The following is a 15,384-nucleotide window of genomic DNA, read 5'->3' as shown; positions in this document are numbered from 1 at the left end:
GGGCCGGACTCGCGCATGCGCGGAGCGCCGTGCCCTTGGGGGAGGGCAGGCGGGGACACGGGGGTCACCCCCCCCCCCCCGCCGTGGGACCCCGCGTTCTGACCCCCCCGGGGGGCGGCGGGCCCGGCCCCCGCGTCCTCACCCGGACCCCCTCGGAGTATCCCACCCTGGAACCCCCCCCGGCCCCCCTCTGGGCCCCCCAGGACCCCCCCCCATCCCACCCCAGGACCCCGTGTCCTGCCCTGGACCCCCTCCAAGACCCCCCCCTTCGCACTGCGGTAGCCCACCCTGGACCCCCCTTTGACCCCCCCAGGACCCCAGCATCCCATCCTGGACCCCCCCAGGACCCCCCAAGACCCCAGCATCGCCCCCTGATATCCCACCCTGGACCCCCCCAGAACTCCCCCCCAGGACCCCAATATCCCACCCTGGACCCTGATATTCTACCCTGGACCCCCCCAGGACCCCCCAGGACCCCAGTATCCTACCCTGGACCCCCCCCCAGGACTGCAGTATCCCTCCCTGGACCCCCCAGGATCCCAATATCCCCCCCAGGGCCCCTCCCCGGACCCCAGTATCCTACCCTGGACCCCCTCCAGAACTGCTGTATCCTGCCCTGGACCCCCCACCCAGGACGCCCCAGGACACCAGTATCCCAACCTGGACCCCCCCAGGACTGCAGTATCCCAACTTGGACCCCCCCCGGACCCCAATATCCCACTCTGGTCCCACCCAGGACCCCTGATATCCTACCCTGGACCCCCCCAGAACGCCCCCAGGACCCCAGTATCCCACCCTGGAACCCCCCCAGGACCCCAGCATCCCCCCTAGGACCCCTGATAGCCTACCCTGGGCCCCCCCCAGGACTGCAGTATCCCTTCCTGGACCCCCCCAGGACCCCAATATCCCACCCTGGAGCCCCCAGGACCCCAGTATCCTACCCTGGACCCTCCCAGGACCCCAGTATCCTACCCTGGACCCCCCCAGGACCCCAGTATCCCACCCTGGACCCCACCAGGACCCCCCCCAGGACCCCAATATCCCTCCTTGGACCCCCCCAGGAGCCCCTCAGGACCCAGCATCCCCCCCAGGACCCCTGATATCCTACCCTGGACCCCCACAGGACCCCAATATTCCACCCTGGACCACCCCCAGGACCCCCTCAGGACACCAGTATCCTACCCTGGTCCCACCCAGGACCCCCCCCAGGACCCCAGCATCCCCCTAGGACCCCTGATATCCTACCCTGGGCCACCCCCAGGACCCCAGTATCCTACCCTGGACCCCCCCAGGACCCCATTATCCCCCCAAGACCCCCCCCCCGGACCCCAGTATCCCACCGTGGACCCCCCCAGGACCCCCCCAGGACCCCAATATCCCACCCTGGACCCCTCCAGGTCTGTGGTATCCCACCCTAGACCCCCCTTGGACCCCCCCAGGACCCCAGTATCCTACCCTGGACCCCCCAGGACCCCATTATCCCCCCAAGACCCCCCCCCGGACCCCAGTATCCCACCGTGGACCCCCCCAGGACCCCAATATCCCTCCTTGGACCCCCCCAGGACCCCCCAGGACCCCAATATCCCACCCTGGACCCCTCCAGGTCTGTGGTATCCCACCCTAGACCCCCCTTGGACCCCCCCAGGACCCCAGTATCCTACCCTGGACCCCCCCAGGACCCCATTATCCCCCCAAGACCCCCCCCCCGGACCCCAGTATCCCACCGTGGACCCCCCCAGGACCCCAATATCCCTCCTTGGACCCCCCCAGGACCCCCCAGGACCCCAATATCCCACCCTGGACCCCTCCAGGTCTGTGTATCCCACCCTAGACCCCCCTTGGACCCCCCCAGGACCCCAGTATCCTACCCTGGACCCCCCCAGGACCCCATTATCCCCCCAAGACCCCCCCCCCGGACCCCAGTATCCCACCGTGGACCCCCCCAGGACCCCCCCAGGACCCCAATATCCCACCCTGGACCCCTCCAGGTCTGTGGTATCCCACCCTAGACCCCCCTTGGACCCCCCCAGGACCCCAGTATCCTACCCTGGACCCCCCCAGGACCCCATTATCCCCCCAAGACCCCCCCCCGGACCCCAGTATCCCACCGTGGACCCCCCCAGGACCCCCCCCAGGACCCCAATATCCCACCCTGGACCCCTCCAGGTCTGTGGTATCCCACCCTAGACCCCCCTTGGACCCCCCCAGGACCCCAGTATCCTACCCTGGACCCCCCAGGACCCCATTATCCCCCCAAGACCCCCCCCCCGGACCCCAGTATCCCACCGTGGACCCCCCAGGACCCCCCCAGGACCCCAATATCCCACCCTGGACCCCTCCAGGTCTGTGGTATCCCACCCTAGACCCCCCTTGGACCCCCCCAGGACCCCAGTATCCTACCCAGGACCTCCCCAGGACCCCCCCAGGACCCCAATATCCCTCCTTGGACCCCCCCAGGACCCCCCCAGGACCCCAATATCCCACCCTGGACCACCCCCAGGACCCCAGTATCCTACCCAGGACCCCCCCCGGACCCCCCCAGGACCCCAGCACCCCCCCCATCCCCCCCCCACCCCCCCCCAATCCCCAAAAGCCATCACATCCCCCCTCCTCTCGCAACGCTTTATTGTCGCAGCCCCCCCACCCCACCCCCCATGCCCCCCCCCCCCATTCCCGGCGGGGGGGGGTCTCAGGGCACGCTGACGCGGTAGGGGCTCCCCGGGACGTCGGCGTCCCCCCAGCGCAGGATGACCACGTAGTCGCCCTTCTCCTTCACGGTGTAGGTGACGTTGTAGACGCGGCCGCCCACGTGCTTGACGTACACCTCCTCGCAGGGGGTCTTGGGGCCGTGGACCCCCACCATCAGCATGTTGGTGCCTGGGGGGGGGGGGGGGGGGGGGGGGTCCTCACGCTGCCCCGCGGAGAGCGGAGCCCGCCCGGGATCCCCCCCAGTGACACACAGGCTGCCGTCCCAGCAACCCCCAGACCCACTGGGACCCCCCAAACCCCGAAGACCCCCTGGGACCACCCCCCCCAACCCCCCAGCACCCCCAAGACCCCCCAAACCCCCAAGACCCCCTGGGACCCCCCCAAACCCCCCAGCAACCCCGAGACCCCCCAGGGACCCCCCAAACCCCCCAGCACCCCCTAAGACCTCCCAGAACTCCCCATGACCCCCTGGGACCCCCCCCTAACCCCCCAGCACCCCCCAAGACCCCCCAAACCCCCAAGACCCCCTGGGACCCCCCCAAACCCCCAGCACCCCCGAGACCCCCTCAGAACTCCCCAAAACCCCCAGCACCCCCCAAGACCCCCCAGGGACCCCCCAAACCCCCCAGCACCCCCTAAGACCCCCCAGAACTCCCAAGACCCCCTGGAACCCCCCCCGACCCCCCAGCACCCACCAAGACCCCTCAGAACTCCCCAAACCCCCCAGCACTCCCCAAGACCCCCCAGAACTCCCCAAGACCCCCTGGGACCCCCCCAAACCCCCCAGCACCCCCTAAGACCCCCCAGAACTCCCCAAGACCCCCTGGAACCCCCCCCAACACACCACAGCTCCCCCCCAGACCCTCCAAGACCCTCCAAGACCCCCCTGCTGACCTCCCACCTGCCCTCCCAGAGACCCCCCGAGACTCCAAAGGTCCCCCAAGACCCCCCAGGACCCCCCGAGACCCCTTTCTGACCCCCCACCTCCCCTCCCAGAGATCCCCTGAGACCCCCAGGTCCCCCAAGACCCCCTAGGACCCCCCGAGACCCCCTTCTGACCCACCACCTCTCCTCCCAGAGACCCCCTGAGACCCCCCAGCACCCCCGAGCCCCTCCAGGACCCCCTGAGACCCCCTTCTGACCCACCACCTCCCCTCCCAGAGACCCCCCGAGCCCCTCCAGGACCCCCTGAGACCCCCTTCTGACCCACCACCTCTCCTCCTAGAGACCCCCTGAGACCCCCAGGTCCCCCAAGACCCTTCAGGACCCCCCCGAGACCCCCTGAGACCCCCCCAGGGACCCCCTGAGACCCCCAACTGACCCCCCACCAGGCTCCCCAGAAGCCCCTGAGACCCCCCAAGACCCCCTTCTGACCCCTCACCTCCCCTCCCAGAGACCCCCTGAGATCCCCCCGAGATCCCCCAGGCCCCCTAGGACCCCCGAGCCCCCCCGGGACCCCCCAGGACCCCCGCCACGCACCGGCCTTGCTGCAGTCGACGGTGAAGTGGTTCTTCTGGCCCAGGAAGGCGGTGGCCAGCCCGGGTCCCCGTGCCACCACCTTCCCCGCGTCCGAGGAGAACTTGGGGAGCCCCCCGAAAGCGGGGGGGCCCCTCGCCGCCGCCGCCGCCGCCCCCCCCCGCGTCACCGTCTCCACCAGCACCGTCGAGGTCTCGTGCAGGCTGTGGCCCCCCGACAGACGCGGGCCTGGGGGGTGGGGGGACGCCGTCAGCCCCCCCCTCACCCACCCACATCCTGGGGACCCCCCCGTCACAGCACCCTGGGGACCCCCCATCCTGTCACCTTGGGGACCCCCCATTCTGTCACCTTGAGGACCCCCCCATCACAGCACCCCGGGGACCCCCCATTCTGTCACCTTTGGGACCCCCCATCAAATCACCCCGGGGACCCCCCATCACAGCACCCTGGGACCCCCCATCACAGCACCCTGGGGACCCCCCTGTCTTGTCACCTTGGGGACCCCCCATTCTGTCACCTTGGGGACCCCCCATCACAGCACCCTGGGGATACCCCCATGACAGCACCCTGGGGCCCCCCCTGTCTTGTCACCTTGGGGACCCCCCATCCTGTCACCTTGGGGACCCCCCATTCTGTCACCTTGAGGACCCTCCCATCACAGCACCCCGGGGACCCCCCATTCTGTCACCTTTGGGACCCCCCATCAAATCACCCCGGGGACCCCCCATCACAGCACCCTGGGACCCCCCATCACAGCACCCTGGGGACCCCCCTGTCTTGTCACCTTGGGGACCCCCCATTCTGTCACCTTTGGGACCCCCCATCAAATCACCTCGGGGACCCCCCATCACAGCACCCTGGGACCCCCCATCACAGCACCCTGGGGATACCCCCATGACAGCACCCTGGGGCCCCCGCCATTGTGTCACCTTGGGGACCCCCTATCACAGCACCCCGAGGACCCCCCATCACAGCACCCTGGGGAGACCCCCATGACAGCACCCCGGGGACCCCCCCATCCTGTCACCCTCGGGATCCCCCATTCTGTCACCTTGGGGACCCCCCAACAGATCACCCCAGAGAACCCCCCGTCCTGTCACCCCGGGGACCCCCCCCATTGTATCGCCCTGGGGACCCCCTGTCACAGCACCCTGGGGACCCCCCCATCCAGTCACCCTCAGGACCCTCTATCCCACCACCCTGGAGACCCCAAACCACGTCCCCTTGGGGACCACCCCCCCATCCCACCACCCCAGTGACCCCCTGTTGTGTCACCCTGGAGACCCCCAACCACGTCCCCCCAGGGACACCACCCCATCCCACCACCCTGGGGACCCCCATTGGGTCACCCTGGGGACCCCATCCCCATCCCACCACCCTGGGGACCCCCATTGTGTCACCCTGGAGACCCTCAACCATGTTCCCCTGGGGACCCTTCATCACAGCACCCTGGGGACCCCCAACCATGTCACCCTGGAGAACCCCCCCCCCATCCCACCACCCCAGGGACCCCCATTGTGTCACCCTGGAGACCCCAAACCATGCCCCCCTGGGGACCCTCTATCCCACCACCCTGGAGACCCTCAACCACGTCACCTTGGAGACCACCCCATCCCACCACCCCGGGGACCCCCACTGTGTCACCCTGGAGACCCTCAACCACTTCACCCGGGGGATCCCAAACCATGGCCCCCTGGGGACCCCACCCGCATCCCACCACCCTGGGGACCCCCCATTGTGTCACCCTGGAGACCCCAAACCGTGTCCCCCTGGGGACCCTCTATCCCACCACCCCGACGACCCCTCATTGTGTCACCCTGGAGACCCTCAACCACCTCACCCTGGGGACCCCCAACCACGTCACCCTGGAGACCCTCTATCCCACCACCCCAGGGACCCGCCATTGTGTCACCCTGTGGACCCTCAACCACCTCACCCTGGAGACCCTCAACCACGTCCCCCCGGAGACCCCACCACCCCATGACCCTCCACCCCACCACCCCGCTGACCCCTCACCACCCCACCTTGAGGACCCCGCCCACCCCCAGGGACCCCCCGGGGACCCCCCCTGGTCCGTACCGGTGACCTTGGCCTTGAAGGGGCTGCCGACGATGTGGTGGGGTCCACCATACTTGATGGAGATGAGGTAGTTGCCGGGGGCCATGGGGGTGTAGGTGACGCGGTGGCCCTCGGCGCACTCCACGCAGTCCAGTGTCACCTTGGAGGGGCCGTCGATGGTGACAGCCAGCGCGCCCGCCCCCGCGTTGGCCGTCTTCACCAGGAACTCCGAGCAGACGCCTGCGCGGCACGGCCCCGGGGTCATGGCCATGGCCATTGCCACCACCCCATGGCCACGTCCCTGGTGACACCACCCCATGGCCAAGTTCCTGGTGCCACCACCCCATGGCCACCAACCCAATCCGTGGCTCCATGTCATGGCCATGTCCCCGGTGACACCACCCAACGGCCACCAACCCAAGCCATGGTTCCGTGTCATGGCCATGTTCCCGGTGCCACCACCCCATGGCAACCAACCCAAGCTGTGGCTCCGTGTCATGGCCATTGCCACCACCCCATGGCCATTTTCCCAGTGCCACCACCCCATGGCCACCAACCCAAGCCATGGCTCTGTGTCATGGCCATGTTCCCGGTGACACCACCCCATGGCCACCACCTCGAGCCATGGCTCCATGTCATGGTCATGTTACCGGTGACACCACCCCTTGGCAACCAACCCAAGCTGTGGCTCTGTGTCATGGCCATGGCCATAGCCATTGCCACCACTGTGTGGCCATGGCCCTGTCCTATTGCCACCACCACCATGAGTACATCCCTATCACTGCCCTCCCATGGCCACCATATTGACCATGGCGACGGCCACTTCCACCACCCCATGGCCATGGCCCTCTCCATGTCCTACTGCCACCACCTCAGAGCCATGTCCTCACCACCACGACTACATCTCCATTACCTCTCTCCCATGGCCATGGCATTGACCATGGCCACAGCCATTGCTACCACCCTATGGCCACAGCCATGTTCTCACCACCACAACTACATCCCCATCACCACCCATGGCCATGGTATTGACCATCGCCACGTCCTCACCACCATGACCACGTCCCCATCACCACCCTTCCATGGCCATGGTGTTGATCATTGCCAGGTCCTCATCACCATGACCATGGTATTGACCATGGCCATGGCCATGGCCACTGACACCACCCCATGGCCATGGCCATGTCCTCACCACCACGACCACGTCCCCATCACCACCCTTCCCACAGCCATGATATCAACCGTGGCCACGTCCTCATCACCACGACCACATCCCCACCACTGCCCTCCCACGGCCATGATACTGACCATGACCATGTCCTCACCACCACATCCATGTCCCCATCACCACTTACCCATAGCCACGGTATTGACCATGTCTGTGGCCATTGCCACCACCCCATGGCCATGGCCACCTCCTCACCACCACGACCATGTCCCCATCACCACCCATGGCCATGGTATTGACCATCGCCACGTTCTCACTACCACGACCACGTCCCCATCACCACCCTTCCCATGGCCATGATATCAACCGTGGCCACCTCCTCACCACCATGACCATGTCCCCATCACCACCCATGGCCATGGTATTGACCATCGCCACGTCCTCACCACCACAACCACCACGTCCCCACCACCACCCTTCCCACAGCGATGATATCAAACGTGGCCACGTCCTCACCACCACAACCACGTCCCCATCACCACCCATGGCCCTGGTATTGACCATCACCACGTCCTCACCACCACGACCACGTCCCCACCACCACCCTTCCCATGGCCATGATATCAACTGTGGCCACGTCCTCACCACCACGACCACGTCCCCATCACCACCCATGGCCATGGTATTGACCATCGCCACGTCCTCACCACCACGACCACGTCCCCACCACCACCCTTCCCATGGCCATGACATCAACCGTGGCCACGTCCTCACCACCACAACCACGTCCCCACCACCGCCCTCCCAGGCCACGGTATCGCCCACGGCCACGTCCCCACCACTCCCCCGGCGGTGTCACCTGTGAGGCCGCCCTCGAGGCCGGGGCCGTAGGCGGTGACGAGCCCGGGGTCCCCGGCCTGGCTCTGCTCGCCCACGCGGATGTTGAAGGGGCTGCCGGGGACGTGGCGCCCGTTGAAGCGCAGGTCGATGGAGTGCACCCCGTTCTCCCGCGGCAGGAACCCGATGGCGTACTTGTCTGGGGGGGCCACCGCGTCACCCAGGGTCCCGCCGCTCGGCGGCCCCGCTGCCCGCACCCTCCCGTCCCCACGTCCCACATGTCCCTGTGTTCCTGCATCCCTGTGTCCCCATGTCCCCGTGTCCCCGTGTCCCCATGTCCCCGTGTCCCCATGACCCCATGTCCCCATGTCCCCATATCCCCATGACCCCATGTCCCTGTGTCCCCGTGACCCATGTCTCCATGTCCCCATGACCCTGTGCCCCTGCATCCCATGTCCCCATGTCCCCATGACCCCGTGTCCCCATGTCCCCATGTCCCCAGGACCCTGTGTCCCTGCATCCCGTGTCCCCATGTCCCCATGACCCCGTGTCCCCATGTCCCCGTGTCCCCATGTCCCCAAGACCCTGTGTCCCTGCATTCCCTGTCCCCATGTCCCCATGTCCCTGTGTCCCCATGTCCCTGCATCCCTGTGTCCCCATGTCCCTGTGTCTCTGCATTCCATGTCCTCACATCCCCACGTCCCCACGTCCCCGTGTCCCCGTATCCCCGTGTCCCCACGTCCCCGTGTCCCCACGTCCCCGTGTCCCCATGACCCCATCTCCCCATATCCCTGCATCCTGTGTCCTCACATCCCCGTGTCCCCATGTCCCCGTGTCCCCGTGTCCCCATGTCCCCATGTCCCCACGTCCCCATGTCCCCACGTCCCCACGTCCCCTCGTCCCCGTATCCCCGTGTCCCCATGTCCCCGTGTCCCCATGTCCCCGTGTCCCCGTGTCCCCGTGTCCCCATGTCCCCTCGTCCCCGTGTCCCCACGTCCCTGTGTCCCCACGTCCCTGTGTCCCCATGTCCCCGTGTCCCCGTGTCCCCATGTCCCCATGTCCCCCCGCCCCATGTCCCCCCGTGTCCCCGTGTCCCCACGTCCCCGTGTCCCCATGTCCCCGTGTCCCCGTGTCCCCGTGTCCCCATGTCCCCCCGCCCCATGTGTCCCCGTGTCCCCGTGTCCCCGTGTCCCCACGTCCCCACATCCCCATGTCCCCTCGTCCCCGTATCCCCGTGTCCCCATGTCCCCACGTCCCCATGTTCCCATGTCCCCACGTCCCCGTGTCCCCACGTCCCCGTGTCCCCATGTCCCTATGTCCCCGTGTCTCCGTGTCCCCATGTCCCCACGTCCCTGTGTCCCCATGACCCCATCTCCCCATATCCCTGCATCCTGTGTCCTCACATCCCCGTGTCCCCGTGTCCCCATGTCCCCCCGCCCCATGTCCCCCCGCCCCATGTCCCCCCACGTCCCCGTGTCCCCGTGTCCCCATGTCCCCCCGCCCCATGTCCCCCCGCCCCATGTCCCCCCACGTCCCCGTGTCCCCGCGTCCCACCGCTGTCCAGCTCGGACACGTAGCACTCCTCGACGACGCCGGCCGGCGTGTGCACCTTGGCGTCGATGACGCCGCGCGCCCCGTTCAGCTGCACCGCGAAGGACGCCGGCTGGTTCACTGTCACCGTCTCCTGCGGGGACACGGCGCCGGGGTGGCATGGGGGGCCCAGGGGTGGCACGGGGGGCCCAGGGGTGGCACAGGGTCAGCATGGGGGGCACAGGGGTGGCATTAGAGGGAGGACTGGGGTGACACAAGGGTGCAAGGTGGCACGGGGTGACACCGAGGTGGCATGGGGTCAGCACAGGGGGCACAGGGGTGGCACCGGGGGTGGCACTTAGGGGGTCCCAAGGTGCCACAAGGGTCCCAAGGTGGCACAGTGTGATACGGGGGTCCCAGGGGTGACACAGGAGACCCAGGGGTGACACGGGGTCAGCATGGGGGGCACAGGGCTGGCACCAGGGGTGGCACTTAGGGGGTCCCAAGGTGCCACAAGGGTCCCAAGGTGGCACAGTTTGACATGGGGGTCCCAGGGGTGACACAGGGGACCCAGAGTTAACACGGGGTCAGCATGGGGGGCACAGGGCTGGCACCGGGGGTGGCACTTAGGGGGCCCCCAAGGTGCCACAAGGGTCCCAAGGTGGCATGGGGTGACACCGAGGTGGCATGGGGTCAGCACAGGGGGCACAGGGGTGGCACCGGGGATGGCATTTAGGGGGTCCCAAGGTGCTACAAGGGTCCCAAGGTGGCACAGGGTGACACGGGGGTCCCAGAGGTGGCACAGGGTCAGCATGGGGGACCCAGGGCTGGCACCAGGGGTGGCACTTAGGGGGTCCAAAGGTGCCACAAGGGTTCTAAGGTGGCACAGTGTGACACGGAGGTCTCAGGGGTGACACAGGGGACCCAGGGGTGACACAGGGTCAGCATGGGGGGCACAGGGCTGGCACCAGGGCTGGCACATAGGGGGTCCCAAGGTGCCACAAGGGTCCCAAGGTGGCACAGGGTGACACAGGGGTCCCAGGGGTGACATGGGGCATCCCAGGGGTGACACGGGGTCAGTATGAGGGACCCAGAGGTGGCACTGGGGGTGGCACTTAGGGGTCCCAAGGTGCCACAGGGCTGCAAGGTGGCCCAGGAGTGACAAGAGGTCAGCATGGGGGTCACAGGGCTGGCACTGGGGGTGGCACTTAGGGGGTCCCAAGGTGCCCACAGGGGTCCCAAGGTGGCACAGGGTGACATGGGGGTCCCAGGGGTGACACAGGGGACCCAGGGGTGACACGGGGTCAGCATGGGGGACCCAGGCCTGGCACCGGGGGTGGCACTTAGGGGGTCCCAAGGTGCCACAGGGCTGCAAGGTGGCCCAGGGGTGACACGGGGTCAGCATGGGGGACCCAGAGCTGGCACCAGGGGTGGCACTTAGGGGGTCCCAAGGTGCCACAAGGGTCCTAAGGTGGCACAGTGTGACATGGGGGTCCCAGAGGTGACACAGGGGACCCAGGGTTAACACGGGGTCAGCATGGGGGGCACAGGGCTGGCACCGGGGGTGGCACTTAGGGGGCCCCCAAGGTGCCACAAGGGTCCCAAGGTGGCACAGGGTGACACAGGGGTCCCAGGGGTGACACAGGGTCAGCATGGGGGACCCAGGGCTGGCACCAGGGGTGGCACTTAGGGGGTCCCAAGGTGCCACAAGGGTCCCAAGGTGGCACGGGGTGACACCGAGGTTGCCATGGGGTCAGCACAGGGGGCACAGGGGTGGCACCGGGGATGGCATTTAGGGGGTCCCAAGGTGCTACAAGGGTCCCAAGGTGGCACACGGTGACACGGGGGTCCCAGAGGTGGCACAGGGTCAGCATGGGGGACCCAGGGCTGGCACCAGGGGTGGCACTTAGGGGGTCCCAAGGTGCCACAAGGGTCCTAAGGTGGCACGGGGTGACACGGGGGTCCCAGGGGTGACACAGGGGACCCAGGGGTGACACGGGGTCAGCATGGGGGGCACAGGGCTGGCACCAGGGGTGGCACTTAGGGGGTCCCAAGGTGCCACAAGGGTCCCAAGGTGGCACGGGGTGACACAGGGGTCCCAGGGGTGACATGGGGGGTCCCAGGGGTGACACGGGGTCAGTATGAGGGACCCAGAGGTGGCACTGGGGGTGGCACTTAGGGGTCCCAAGGTGCCACAGGGCTGCAAGGTGGCCCAGGAGTGACAAGAGGTCAGCATGGGGGTCACAGGGCTGGCACTGGGGGTGGCACTTAGGGGGTCCCAAGGTGCCACAAGGGTCCCAAGGTGGGACAGGGTGACACGGGGGTCCCAGGGGTGACACAGGATCAGCATGGGGGGCACAGGGGTGACACAAGGGGTGGCACCAGGGATGGCACTTGGGGGGTCCCAAGGTGCCACAGGGGTGCAACGTGGAATGGGATAACAAGGGCGACCCAGGGGTGACACCAAGGGTGACATGGGGCAGGGGTCCCAAGGTGCCACAGGGCTGCAAGGTGGCCCGGGGTGACACCAAGGCGGCACAGGGTCAGCATGGGGGGCACAGGGGTGGCATCGGGGGGGTCCCAAGGGTGCCCCAGGGCTGAAAGGTGGCCTGGGGTGGCCCAGGGGTCCCAGGGGTGGCCCGGGGGTGCCAGGGGTGACACAGGGTCAGCATAGGGCACCCAGAGGTGGCACCAGGGGTGGCACTTGGCAGGTCCCAAGGTGCCCCAGGGCTGCAAGGTGGCCCGGGATGGTCTGGGGGTCCCGGGGGGGCCTGGGGATCCTAGGGGTGACAGGCGGGTCCCAGGCATGGCCTGGGGGTCCCAGAAGTGATGCGGGGGTCCCGGGGTGGCCCAGGGGTCCTAGGGGTGACAGGGGGGTCCCAGGGGTGGCCCGGGGGTCCTAGTGGTGACAGGGGGGTCCCAGGGGTGACACGGGGTCAGCATGGGGCACCCAGAGGTGGCACCAGGGGTGGCACTTGGGGTGTCCCAAGGTGCCCCAGGGCTGCAAGGTGGCACGGGGTGACAAGGGTGACGTGGGGGTCCCACGGGTGATGGGGGGGTCCCAGGGGTGACACAGGGGTCCCATGGGTGACGGGGGGTCCCAGGGGTGACGCGGGGGTCCCGGGGTGACCCGGGGGTGGCACCTGGAGGCTGGTGACGGTGAGGCGGCGGGCGTCATCGGAGTGGGAGGCGACGGGGACCACGAAGGGGCTGTCGGGGATGTGCTCCTCGTTGAACTTGATGGAGACCTCGTAGTCACCTGCGGGCACACGAGGGGTCACATGGGGGGACCCTCGCACGGGGACACCCTTGTGCTGGGACACCCTCACACAGGGACATCTTCACATGGGGAACACCCTCGCATGAGGGTCCTCACATAGGGACCATCTTGCATGGGGACACCCTTCCATGAGAAGACCCTTGCGCAAGGAGACCCTTGCATGGGGACACCCTCACACGGGGACACCCTTGCATGAGGAGGACCCTCACCTGGGGACCTTCTCATATGGGGACACCCTCACTTGGGGACACCTTTGCACGAGGAGACCCTCGCATGAGGAGGACGCTCACACAGGGACACCCTTGCACGAGGAGGACCCTCACATAGGGACCTTCTTGCACGGGGACACCTTTGCATGGGGACACCCTTGCACGGGGACACCCTTGCACGAGGATGCTGTTGCACAAGGAGGACCTTCACATGGGGACACCCTTGCATGAGGAGACCCTTGCACAAGGAGGACCATTGCACGAGGAGGACCCTCACACAGGGACCTTCTTGCACGGGGACACCCTTGCACGACAAGAACCCTGGGGACCTTCTTGTGTGGGGACACTCTCACATGGGGACAACCTTGCATGGGGACACCCTCGCACGAGGAGACCCTTGCCTGGGGACCTTCTTGCACGAGGAGGACCCTCACACGTGGACCTTCTCGCACGGGGACACCCTCACACGAGGAGACCCTTGCACGAGGATGCTGTTGCACGAGGAGGACCCTCATTTGGGGACCTTCTTGTGTGGGGACACCCTCACTTGGGGACATCCTTGCACGAGGAGACCCTTGCACGAGGAGGACCCTCACACGTCGACCTTCTCACATGGGGACACCTTTGCAAGAGGAGACCCTTGCACAGGGACACCCTTGCACGAGGAGGAACCTTGGATGGGGACAACCTTGCACGGGGACACTCTTGCACGAGGACGACCCTCACATGGGGACACTCTCACATGGGGACACCTTTGCATGGGGACACCCTTGCATGGGGAGACCCTCACACGAGGAGGACCCTCGCCTGGGGACCTTCTTGCACGGGGGACGACACTCACATGGGGACACCTTTGCACGAGGAGGACCCTTGCACAAGGAGGACCCTCACACGTGGACCTTCTCACACGGGGCCACCCTTGCACAAGGAGGACCCTTGGATGGGGGCAACCTTGCACGGCGACACCCTTGCACGAGGAGAACCCTCACATGGGGACCTTCTTGCATGGGGACACCCTCACACGAGGACACCTTTGCATGGGGACACCCTTGCACGGGCAGACCCTTGCACGAGGGCGCTGGTGTACGAGGAGAACCCTAACACGGGGACCTTCTTGCACAGGGACATCCTCACATGAGGAGACCCTTGCACGAGGAGACCCTCACACGTGGACCTTCTCACATGGGGACACCTTTGCACAAGGAGACCCTTGCACAGGGACACCCTTGCACGAGGAGGACCCTTGCCTGGGGACCTTCTTGCACAGGGAGGACCCTCACATGGGGTCACCCTTGCACGAGGAGGACCCTTGGATGGGGACAACCTTACATGGGGCCACCCTTGCACGAGGAGGACCCTTGCCTGGGGACCTTCTTGCACGGGGAGGACCCTCACATGGGGTCACCCTTGCACGAGGAGGACCCTTGGATGGGGACAACCTTACATGGGGCCACCCTTGCACGAGGAGGACCCTTGCCTGGGGACCTTCTTGCACGGGGAGGACCCTCACATGGGGACACCCTTGCACAAGGAGGACCCTTGGATGGGGACAACCTTACATGGGGACACCCTTGCACGAGGAGGAGCCTCACACGTGGACCTTCTCACATGGGGACACCCTGGCATGAGGAGCTCCCTCGCGCAGCCCCCTCGCCCACGGGTCCCCCCTCCCGCAGGGTTGGGCGCTCTCCCAGGGGTAGGGGTCGGGGTGGGGGTCAGGGTGGGGATCGGGGTGGGTGACCCACCGGGCTCCTGCACCAGGTAGGAGACGCCGCAGGAGCCGTCCTTGCGGTCCTCGAAGGAGATCTCGGCCTTGCTGGGCCCCTCCACCGCGATGGAGAGACCCCCGGCCCCCGCCTCCCGCGTCCAGATGCTGAACTCGGCTGGGGGGGGGGGGGAGACACCCATGGGTGCCCCCTTCCTGCGCCTACACACCCACAGCCCGTCCCCACGGCCCCCCCACTGCACTGGTAGCCCCCCGGGAGCACCCACTCCCCCCCATTCGCCCTGCACCCGCAGCCCCCCAGATGCACCCACCGTCCCCCAGACCCCCCCACTGCACCTGTATTCCCCCCGGCTGCGCCCAGACCCCCCCCCAGCACCCATACACCCCACCC

At 67.4% G+C, this 15,384-nt stretch overlaps 1 protein-coding gene across 1 annotated transcript in view; it reads right to left on the bottom strand.

The window, feature by feature from the left end:
* Window positions 1-2,671: 2,671 nt before the first annotated feature.
* The window catches only part of FLNC (filamin C), a 73,401-nt gene continuing 60,688 nt past the window's right edge, over window positions 2,672-15,384 (bottom strand). Inside the window, 7 exon segments of the mRNA XM_075429569.1 lie at window positions 2,672-2,877; window positions 4,189-4,413; window positions 6,265-6,483; window positions 8,271-8,447; window positions 9,803-9,932; window positions 12,922-13,037; window positions 15,013-15,150. Coding sequence (XP_075285684.1) covers window positions 2,690-2,877; window positions 4,189-4,413; window positions 6,265-6,483; window positions 8,271-8,447; window positions 9,803-9,932; window positions 12,922-13,037; window positions 15,013-15,150 — 1,193 coding nt within the window. The 3' untranslated portion in view covers window positions 2,672-2,689.

Source organism: Opisthocomus hoazin, chromosome 8 (genome assembly GCF_030867145.1).
Source record: "Opisthocomus hoazin isolate bOpiHoa1 chromosome 8, bOpiHoa1.hap1, whole genome shotgun sequence".
Lineage (NCBI taxonomy): Eukaryota > Metazoa > Chordata > Aves > Opisthocomiformes > Opisthocomidae > Opisthocomus > Opisthocomus hoazin.
Note: the sequence above shows the minus strand (reverse complement) of the source record. Positions and strands in the feature narration are given on the sequence as shown.